Source organism: Myotis davidii, unplaced genomic scaffold (assembly GCF_000327345.1).
Source record: "Myotis davidii unplaced genomic scaffold, ASM32734v1 scaffold618, whole genome shotgun sequence".
Taxonomy (NCBI): Eukaryota; Metazoa; Chordata; class Mammalia; order Chiroptera; family Vespertilionidae; genus Myotis; species Myotis davidii.
In genome coordinates, this window is record NW_006289199.1 from 213,045 (window position 1) to 223,850 (window position 10,806).

General features: G+C 49.9%; 1 protein-coding gene across 1 annotated transcript in view; it reads right to left on the minus strand.

Moving 5' to 3' along the window:
* Positions 1-5,511: 5,511 nt before the first annotated feature.
* Positions 5,512-10,806, minus strand: part of CXCL12 (chemokine (C-X-C motif) ligand 12) — a 44,114-nt gene continuing 38,819 nt past the window's right edge. Inside the window, exon 4 of the mRNA XM_006761422.1 lies at positions 5,512-5,581. Within this exon, the coding sequence (XP_006761485.1) occupies positions 5,512-5,581 (70 nt within the window). The remainder of the gene's footprint in view (positions 5,582-10,806) is intronic.

Genomic DNA, 10,806 nt, shown 5'->3' on the forward strand with positions numbered 1-10,806 from the left:
TTTTCTAAGAATTTCATGGCTTTAAGTCTTAAATTTAAGTATTTGATCCATTTTGAATTAATTTTTATGAATAGTGTAAGTTAGGGGTCCAGTTTCATTTTTCTACCTGTGAATATCCAATTATCCTGGCATCATTTATTGAAAAGACTATCTTTTCTCCATTGAGTGTTTTTGGCCTCCTTGTCAAATATTAGTTGACTGTATATGTGTGGGTTTATTTCTGGGCTTTTAATTCCATTCCATTAATCTATTTGTCTGTTTTCATGTCAGTGCCATACTGTTGTGATGACTGCAGCTTTATAGCATAGGTTGAAATCAAAAGTTTGATGTCTCCTGCTTCGTTCTCCTTCCTCGGGATTTATTTGGCTATTTGGGATCTTTTATGGTTTCATATAAATTTTTCTACTTCTGTAAAAAACCATTGGAATCTTGGTAGGGATTGCATTGACTATATAAATGGCTTTTGGTAGCATTGACATTTGAGCAATATCCATTCTTCCAGTCTACGAACATGGGATACCTTTCTATTTATTTGTATCTTCAAAAATACCATGTAGCCTTCAGAGTAGAGATCTTTTACCTCCTTAGTTAAATTTATTCCTGATTTTATTGTTTGTGGGACAAATTTCTTTATTAGAAAATTCATTATTAGTGTATAAAAACATTCCTGATTTTGTATCCTGCAACTTTACTGAGTAAGCCAATAAATGAATTAATTGGTTAAAACTAACAATTTTGGGGGCAGAGTCTTCAGCATTTTCTTTATATAAAATCATGTCATTTGCAAATAGAGACAATCTTATTTCTTCCTTTCCAATCCTGATAATTGTATTTCTCCTACTTACCCAATTGCTCTAGCTGAGACTTCTAGTACTATGTGAATAAGAGTGGTGTGAGTAGGCTCCTTTGTCTTTTCTGGTTTTAGAGGAAAAGCTGTCAGTCTTTCACCATTGAGCATGATGTGGGAAGAGTGAGTCTTTAATCTTGGCTCACATGAAAAGAACCATTATCCTTTGTCATGTTCTGGAGACTCCTAGAGGATTCTAGAAAAGGGGCAGTGTGTGTGACCCCTGATATATGAACATTGGAGTAAGATGAATTTGGGTCCAAGTAATGACTTATCAGTGTGCCCTGAATATGAAAATAAGTGCACAGCCTTGTGGGATGAACTTAGCTATTTTTATTTTAGAGATGAGCAAAGAAGGGTTCCAATGTGTTAACATCCTGTAAATTTATTGGGAAATCATTAGAAAATATGTCTTTAGTGCCTTCAGAGTGCCATTCACAAAGAAAAACTAGTGAGCAAAACAGACTAAGCCCCTTTCTTCCAGCATTTGCTATTAGTCCTCTTTGTGGGGAAGCAGTCAACAAACAAGTAGACATGACAGGTGTGCTAGAGAGAAGATCAGAAAATAAGGTGGTCAGGGCGTGTCAGACAGGGGGGCTGCTATTCAGGATGGGGAAGTCTACAAAGACTTTTCTAAGAAGGTGATGGCAAGTGTAGACTAAAGGAAGGGAGAGGGTAAACCATAGTTTTAGGCAGAGACCACCCAGTGCAAAAGACCTCTGCAACAGGTGGGCCTGACCTGTTCAAGGGAAAGGAGGCCAGTGCCCAGTGCGGCTGGCACAGAGAAGGGGTGACGTCAGATAGGTGACAGGAGCCAGTGAGTGAAACTTCCGTTGGCCACTGGAAGGTCTGAGTAGGGGTTACACTCCTGCTGCTGTGGAGAGGATCTCCCAGGACTTGACAAAGGGCCAGCTCAGGGGCTAGTGCAGAGATTCAAGGAGAAAACAGCTGTGGCTTGGACCAAGATGGTAGCCGTGAGAAGTGACTGGGTTCTGGGTATATTTTTAAGATAACTAATTGGGTTTGTTAATGGTTTAGCACAGAGCTATGAGGAAATAAAATAAAGATGACTATACGGTTTCAGCCTGAACAACTTGAGGGATGGAATTGTCATTTGCAGAAATGGGGATGAGCAGTTGGGCTGGGGGGAGTGAAAAATAGGCATTTTATTTTGCATATGATACATTTCAGAGGAGGAGCTGGGTGTACCAGCCTGGAGTCTAAAAGAGAGATCACTCTGGATTCCTTAGTCTTTACATGGTGTTCAAGGCCAAGGGAGTTCAAGGCTAGAGGAGAATGTCTGAGGACTGAGCCTGGTGCCGTCTTTTGTTTAGCTGTCTGGAGGATGAGCAGAAAACAACAAACAGAAAAAGACTGTATGAAGCCAAAGGAACAGTCAAGAGTGGTGCTGAGAGCCAACCAGAAAATGTGTTTCAAGGATGGTGATCAATGATTCAAAAGATGCGGAGAGACTGAATAAGCTGGGAACGGGTAACTGACTATTGGATTTCCCCACAGAGCTTAGTGATGGCCTTGACAAAGAGCAGCTTAGTGGAGTGAGAGGTAGGGTCAAATTCTGCTGAAAATGGATTCAAGAATGAGAGGGACAATGTGGGCAATTCCTTTGAGAACCTTTGTGTGAAGAGAAGCAGAGAAATGCTGCAGAAGCTGTAGGGGAGCACGGAATAGAAGGATAGAGACTAGGACTTTTTATTTTTACTTCGTTTTTACTTTTGATGGGAGATATGCGTGTTAGTGTGTTCACATAGAAAGTAAAACATGATTATGGTGACGGAGAGAGGGGGAGTCAGGAGAGATGTCCTTGGAAAGGTGAGGCATCCTGGGCTCCACTTCCCAGTGCAGGGTGGCCCAGACCACGGCGCTCATGTGGGTGACGGCAGAGACGGTGGATACAGATTGAACAGACAGTGGATGAGAGGTGAAGCCCATGGAACCCATTCTTATGACTCCCTTTTATTCTGACATAGAAGGCAGACCAAGTTGGGCATCATGCCATGCACTGAGGGGTTGCCGGTTCTGTTCCTGGTCAGGGCATATGCCCAGGTTGGGGGCTTGATCCCTGGTGGGGAGCATGCAGGAGGCAGCTGATCAATGTTTTGTTCTCACATTGATGTTTCTCTCTCTCTCCCTCTCCCTCTCTCTCTAGAAAAACAGCTGTGGCTCTGAGAGAGAGAAGAAAGTGTGCGATGAGCACCTAAAAGAGGAGCAAGTGGGACAGGGCTATGCGAGGGATCCCGGCAGCACTGAGGATGCACTGCTGACGAGTGTCATGAATTCAAAGAGACCAGACAGCAGAGATGCACTTTTCCTGAGCTCTTGTCAGCTGCAGAGGTGCCGGAGTAGAGTGACTGAGTTAGACTTCACGGGGATGGATCGCCCAGCAATTAGCAGAGACTCACTTTCGCTTCAAGTCCAGGGCTCCTCCCATTCAACCTCCCACTCCATAAGCACCTCTTGCCACTCCTCTCTCCCCTTCTGTTCACAGGAGAAACAGAAGGGCCAAGAGTTTAAGAGGCTTCCCTCTGCTTTGTTTCTGTTTAGTTTCATGGGCCAAGAGTTTAGATGCAACTCATTTGCTCTAAAGGAAATGTTAACTCCTGAGAACTTAGAGCAACCTCCTTGAAATCTGAGAGTAGCTCCAGCGTCGGATAGGAACACCAGGGCTTGGCTGTGTCTTGCCGGGTGGCTGCCTCCCGAGGGCCTGTGGGTGCCTGAAGAATCAGCTTGCTCCTCAAACGCTGAGTAAGCCAAGACAAGCACTCTTCAGGGCACTGGGAACAAAGCTCGCCATCCCCAGTAAGACAGTACGGAGCTTGCAGCCTGGCAGGGGCTGCCCCAGGAATGGATGTGCCTACAACTGCTTGTCCCGGTTTGTTTTCCTCATGGGATGCACAGCCCATGGGGAAGACCCCATGAGCCCTCCACACACCTGGAGCTGGGTAGAAGTGCCCCACAGACTGGCCATGGTCCAGGCATCTCACAACTGATATTGGGCAAGTTGGGTTGGTGTTGGCAGGTCCCTTCCAGGGGGGAAGCAATCTGGGACTACTGGCTCCCAACGGCCCCCCTGCCTGCCTGCCTGATTTCCCCTAACTGCTTCTGTCTGCCTGCCTGATCACACCCTAACCCAGTGATGGTGAACCTATATGACACGCATCAAAGGTGACACGTGAACTCATTTTTTTGGTTGATTTTTCTTTGTTAAATGGCATTTAAATATATAAAATAAATATCAAAAATATAAATCTTTGTTTTACTATGGTTGCAAATATCAAAAAATTTCTATATGTGACACGGCACCAGAGTTAAGTTAGGATTTTTCAAAATGCTGACACGCCGAGCTCAAAAGGTTCACCATCACTGATCTAGGGGATGCCTCTGAGTCGTTTACCAATCCTAACAGGGCAGCAGGCACATCTCTGACTGGTCTTTCCTTGGAGTTCAATTGAAACCAAGAAAACAGGCAAAAAGACCCTTGGGGAGGCTGAGCAGGGAAAAGGGGGTAGGAAGTCTCCAATGTAATTGTGTGAACCAGCCCATGGCCTCCTTCTGCCACACCTGCCTTGTCTACTCTGCCTGCCTAATTGTCCCTAGTGTGGTTATGTGGGTGCAATGAGGAGAAATCCTCATTTTAGCTTTCAAGTAGGAATGTTTTAGGATATACAGACCCGAAGAGAAGAACAAACAGCTGGACCACTCAAGGGACCTTCTCAGACACTCCTTTCCCTTGTGGGCAGCCCCATCTCACCTCCCTCTAGAGCTAACAGGTCTCTCATCCCCACTTCTCTCTCCAACCCATTTCATCCAGTTGTAGCTCCCTCTGCTCCTCTGTCTCTACTACCTACAGTTCCCTATCCAGGGTCTCAGCTGTAAGCAGAGAAGCCTACGGCCCTGAAGAGGTCTGAAACAGCTTGGTGCTCCTGGACAGAAAACTGGGCTCCCATGGGCCTGCACCTCTGGCAGAAAAAACTTCTGTTTCTAACTCAGAGCTCGGCCTCACATAGGCTCTCACTGGCAGTCCCTGTGGGTCAGGTCACCCCCAAAAGAACCTGCTCCCCTCAGGGCTCAGCTTCTCCAGGACTGGATGGCATTCTAGCTTCTCTGACTCCTTCCCCACCCTTAGCATGCGTTAGGAAAATGCTCCCTGAGTTGTGAGTCCCGCCCCCTGACTGCAAGGTCCATGAAGTCAGAGAGGAAGCTGTCTTTCCCGAAGTCTCCACGCCACCTAGAACAGGCCTGGCATGGCAGCTATCAGCTGACTAAATACAGTAAGGGCCAGCAGCCATGCAGAGCATGAAAGACCAGGGACTTTATTTTTAACTAGAGACCCGATGCAAGAAATTCATTCAAAGGGCTTGGTCCTCACAGCCCCCAGCTTCGTCTGGAAGTTCATGGACGGTCGTTCTGCTGTTCAGTCTAATTAGCATATTAGCTCTTTATTATATAGGATGCTATGTCATTGTGAAGAGTCTACCTCATTCTGAAAAGTTAACCCAGGGATTGCTCATTCCTAGAGTTAGAACAGTGGTAGAGTGTGTGGACCAGCACGGCACCGGCTCTTGGGGAACCCACAAAACCCCAACCAAGAGGCTTCTCCCCACCTGTCAGCTAAGAGTGAGAAGCTCAAGTTGAGTCACTCATAGCTAGTTGGTGTCTGAGCTTCGCTGAGGTAGAAGTAGAGGCAGGTGTGGACTGATTCCAGTGCGGTGAACCCTAGGGGACAGCAGCCTGAGAGAGCGGGGAAATGGCTGCCATGCACACTGTTCCAGTCTAACCCTCCTGTCTCCTGGTGCTACTAAGCCTAGGGTCGCAGCTGGGAGCCAAGACTGAGACTCAAGGCAAGGGGCGTGTCTCACATCCCAGGGTGAGCAGAGAGACCAGGACTCAAGCACTGGCCTACTAGCCTTCACAGCCACGCTTGTCTCAGGACACCACGATGGCCTCCTCTAACCCTTCTCTGGTCCTCCAGTCCATCCTGCACCTTAGCAACCACACTGTGGTCACCCGTAGGAGGGAGGATCTGGGCTCAGTGGTGAGGCTCACACTGTGGCCTCCTCTAACCCTTCTCTGGTCCTCCAGTCCATCCTGCACCTTAGCAACCACACTGTGGTCACCCGTAGGAGGGAGGATCTGGGCTCAGTGGTGAGGCTCACACTGTGGCCTCCTCTAACCCTTCTCTGGTCCTCCAGTCCATCCTGCACCTTAGCAACCACACTGTGGTCACCCGTAGGAGGGAGGATCTGGGCTCAGTGGTGACGCGGTCACGTTGAGTCTGGGACAAGAGAGTCTGGAGGACAGAACGCCCTGGGCTCAGACATCATTGGTGTTTGTGTGAGCCTCCCTTCCCAGCACGGTTGACTGTGGACCAGAGAGAATGAGGTAGAAAGTGGGAAGGGCTGACCTCCGTGAGGACAGAGCCCTGCCGGTCAGGCTCAGCCCTGTGCAGGGTCCAGGACGGTGCTGGGTAGCACTTGAGAGAGTCAGGGCCTGGCTTTCAGAGGGCCCCTGTGTGGGAAGAAAGTCTCCGGTGCGGGGGTCCTCGGCAGGGCCCTCAGGGATGGGCCTGTTTGTCTCCCACTAAAGCCTGACCAGCCCAGAGTGGAGGTCTCCTTCCCACAGCCGCCAGCAAACACCAGGGCCCCCGCCCAAAGCCATCCCTTCTGAGCAGAGGGCTGCCTTGTTTTTCAGAGGGAATTCCAGCAAAGCCAAGGACACCTGGGGAAAGGGTGCAGCTTTCCCAGCTCAGGGTCAGTGGAGGAGGGGGGCAGGTGAGCTCCCAGAGCACTGGCTCATGTTTAGCATTACAATGGCCTGTTTTCCACTCACCACTGCAGCTAGAATTACATGCCCCTGGGGCCTGAGGAAGGAAAACCAAGTCCTGAAAACTCCAAATGCTAACACTAATTTTCATGTGGTCCGCTGCTGCATTTGAGTACATGTCTTTATTAGAACAATTATAAGTGCATATACAGTACATCTTTTCATGGATACGAAAGTAGAAATTGTTTCTCAAAAGGAATTGTTACTTATTAAGAAAGCACACTGCAGACAGGAAGCTGCCTTCTCCTGGACCATGTTCACATTATCTGGGAGATGCAATTTAAACAAAACAAGATACAGTATTTATCACATTGAACACTGAACCCATCCCTGCTCAGGGGCTGAGAGTCCAGCGAGGCTGGGGACTAAGGACTTCCCTGTGGGGTTTGTCAACTCGGCTATGTCAGTGGTCTGCTGAGAGGACATGGGTGGTTCCCGGGGTGGGTTCCCTCAGGAAGGGTCAGAGAAGATGTGTGGAGGGGCGAGGATCCCACAAATCTCATCCAGCGGCGGAAGGGCACTTCCCTGAGAAGGGTGATGCAGTCCCAGTGAGGGAGCCGTGTGGCCACACCAGGCAGTATTCAGAAAAGGAAGGTGCCATTGAACCCCCCTCAGGACTCCCAGGGGCGCAGCAGCCTTTGCTACGCAGGCCCTCTGCTCAGACAGGCAGGGGGCTCCTTCTGAGGCTCCTCGCTGGGTTCTCAGCACCTGGCCAGAGCAGGACAAAGAACAGTACGAACAACACATGGCACAGATTCAGGTTCCAACACACAGCACACAAGTGAGCCCCAGTCCCCAGAGTTCACCCCACGTGATGCAGAGGCTGGCGGGGAAGGGCTGCCCTGGAGGTTACGCTGAGCCCGAGGGAAGGTCAGGTAGAGTCAGCGCTGGACCTGGAGGAACAGCTGGGTGACCCTGATCACCTGATGCACTTGACTTGAGTTTTGAAAGCAAGAGGGAGAGCCTTTCTTTTGGAAAGGGACTATTTAAATGTGTGTGCTTTAGCCGGAATGTCTCCTTTCAGGAGCCGATTGCAGATACAGAAGTTGTTACACAAATAATTTTCCCTGCAGCTTCTACTCTTACCTATTTCCCCTCCTGTCAGGAGACACAGAAATGACTCTATATTTAACTGCAGTCAAGATTTAGGGCCGTATTTCCTCTGACTTAAGAGTTTAGTGGCTCTGGCTCATGGATTCTAGGGGAAGAAGCTTCCACATTTTCCATGAGGTTTTTAAATATCTTGGAAATGTTTTTAAATACCTAGAAACCGAGCCTCCCACTGAAAATGCAATAATAATTTCATGTATAATTCAGGAGCCCTGTAGTGACAGGTTAATTTTAAAAGAGGGTTTAGAAACCAGTCCTGCCTGCCTTATAACTGATAAAAGCCCCCATGCTCTGTTTCCAATAGAAGGTAGCCGCTTGGAGGAGGTGAATACCTGTTTGGTTGATGGAATGGCTTTGTAGCATGAAGATTCACTTTTAAGAAATACTTATGGAAATGCCTAACACCTGTTCCTGATAATCCAACGATTATTAAATCTACAAACACCTACAATTCAAATTCATTTCCCTGTAACGTACTTCCTGCATGCTGTTTGCAGGGGCCTGTCAATGGATACATCCCTTGTTTTGCCTTCTTTTTTTCCACTTTCTTAATTTTAAAAACTTTACTGGATCTTTAATCAAAGGGGGAAAGTATCAGTGAGACCAAATAAAAAAACAAAACAAGCAAAAACCCTCAGTGCCTCCCTTTTTAAAAAGTGAAATTTTTAAGTTGTTTAATGTAATTCCACAAAATGCCCTCAGCAAAGGGAAACATCTCCAGCAGCAGGGCTCTTTGCCAACTTCCCACACATCCATCTAAGAGGGAGGCCGGGTGGGCCTTCCAGACACAACCGTAACAGCAGCAGCAGAGGTGTCCAGGGCCACAGTCAGGTGAGGCATGATGGGCTGCCCGATGGGGAAGAGATGAGGTCAGATTTAATCAGGAAAACAATACCCACAATGAAGTATTTTATAGATTGTGTTTTCAAAACGAAGATAACAACTCTTTTCTTGTTATTTCTGTTATTCTCAAAAGAATGCTGGCTTGACCCAATAAAGGCACAACTGTCTGTTGCTCTGAGCTATCCCCACCTATGGAAACGTGCGGGTCCGTGTCCTTGGAGGTCAGCACTGCTGCACACTGGCTTCCCTGGGGCTCCGTCCATCCACCGTGGCTTTGTGCTCAGTGGGGAAAACAAGGCCACCCCACCCACGTCATGGCAGCCCTCACCAGGGGCCGGGCTCAAGTCCCCCGGGCAGCTCCTCTCCCTCGGCCTCTGCATGTGGGGAACTGACAAGGCAGCACCGAGGACACGGCTTTGAACAAGAAAACAGGATCAGACAACAGACAATATTGCAAAGTAGACACAGATGTGCACAGCGCTTCCAGGACCTGGTAACAGAATACACTTTGGTTTGTTTCTTGAGAGTTTAAACAAAAGCTTTTGTCTTGAGAGTCCTTCCCGGGTCACAGACAGTCTCAGATGCACATGGTGATGGATGAGAGAGAGGATGATGCGAAGAGCGTGATGAGATGGAGAGGAGAGCGCAGATGAGGCCCTGCCCTGGCCTCCCTCCTGCTGCCTGCCTGGAAACCCCTGCCTGGCCCTCTAGAACCTACCTCCCGCCCCCCTGTGGCCGCCTTTCGCTGGGGTTTGCCTGCAGATGGGTCCTGACCCTCCTGGTGGCTCTGCCCCTCAGCCTGGGGTCCCAGCCTGTGCAGCTCAGAGGCCTACAACACTCAGGGACCCCTAGTCAGACTGGGGCTCCACGCTACAGATATAATAATGCACAGAAAATAATGGTTTTTGTCTAAGTTCCTATTTGTCACCAGTGACATTGGATAATTGAGCTAAATGAAAAAAAAATCCAAATATATTTTGCTACATAATCAAACGGTGAAAGTAAGGTAAATTGTGCAAAACCAAGCCCTGGGAGCACACTGGGCCCTGCCCCGCTGCGCCAGGTGACCACGGGGCCCTTCCTAACACTGGCTTCGCCCAGCCTCCCCCCGGAGGCCTCCTGGGCGTTGACCCAGCCTGCGCCTCTCACATCTTGAACCTCCTGTTAACAAGAAGAGAGGGAGACACCATTAAGGCAGGTTCCCGCGGAGGCCCGGCCTCGCATGAGGCACCCAGCCCACCGCAGAGGCAGCTCCTGACCTCCCTTCCGAGGCCCTGGGGAGGGGAGGGCAGTGAGAGACAGCATGGCCATGGCGAAGCACAGGGTGGCAGGAAGGTGGGAGGGGGAGAGGACAGATGGGCAGAAGCATGATCGTGGCAGATGAATGAGGGCACAGAGCCAGGCTGGTGCAGAGGCCACAGGACAAGACAAGCCTTCGCCACTGCAGACCTCACACACCACTCACCTGGAGCAGACACATGGACATTGCCCAGTGTCAGCCCGGCTCAGCACCGAGGCCTGGCTCTTCGGCTCTTCCCCAGCTACCCAGGACTCTTCCACGGGGCCAGGGGTATGCCTGCTTGTCAGACACAGTGAAGCCCAGGGCCAGTGGAGTCATGTAACGACCGGACGATGCTGGCCCGAAGGTCCTAACCCTGGGCCAGCTCCCTTAGTCCCCGCAGCCCTCTCTCCACAGGACAGGAGGGGCACTGTCCCCCTGAGCACTGGTTTGTCACCGGAGGCTGGCCACAGCTTGACCTGTTGCTGAAGGGCAGCTGCTCCTGTGCTCAGGGAGGACCTGTCACCCTCTCTAGCAGAGGTGGCTGCTCCCACAGTGTAAAGAGCGAAGGACAGCATGAGGCACAGGTCTGCTCTTCTGTCTCGCTGGCGCATGTGCAAATTAGGAACAGCCCAGCCAGGCTCCCTGACCAGGCCTGCTGCTGCTTCTGCAGGAAGGACCGCGGCCCTGGCCACCCAGTGAACATCCGGATGCCTCAGAGGCAGGAGGGGAGTGTGTGATGGAGGATGTGAGCCCCCACGCGTTCAGGCACAGGCCTACCACCCCCGTGCTGGCAACAGGAGCGAGGCTGGGAGCCTTCGCCAGCTAGAAGGGATGCAAAGATGCCTCTCCAGTAGCAAAGGGCAGCTGGGGTGCTCTCTGCTGT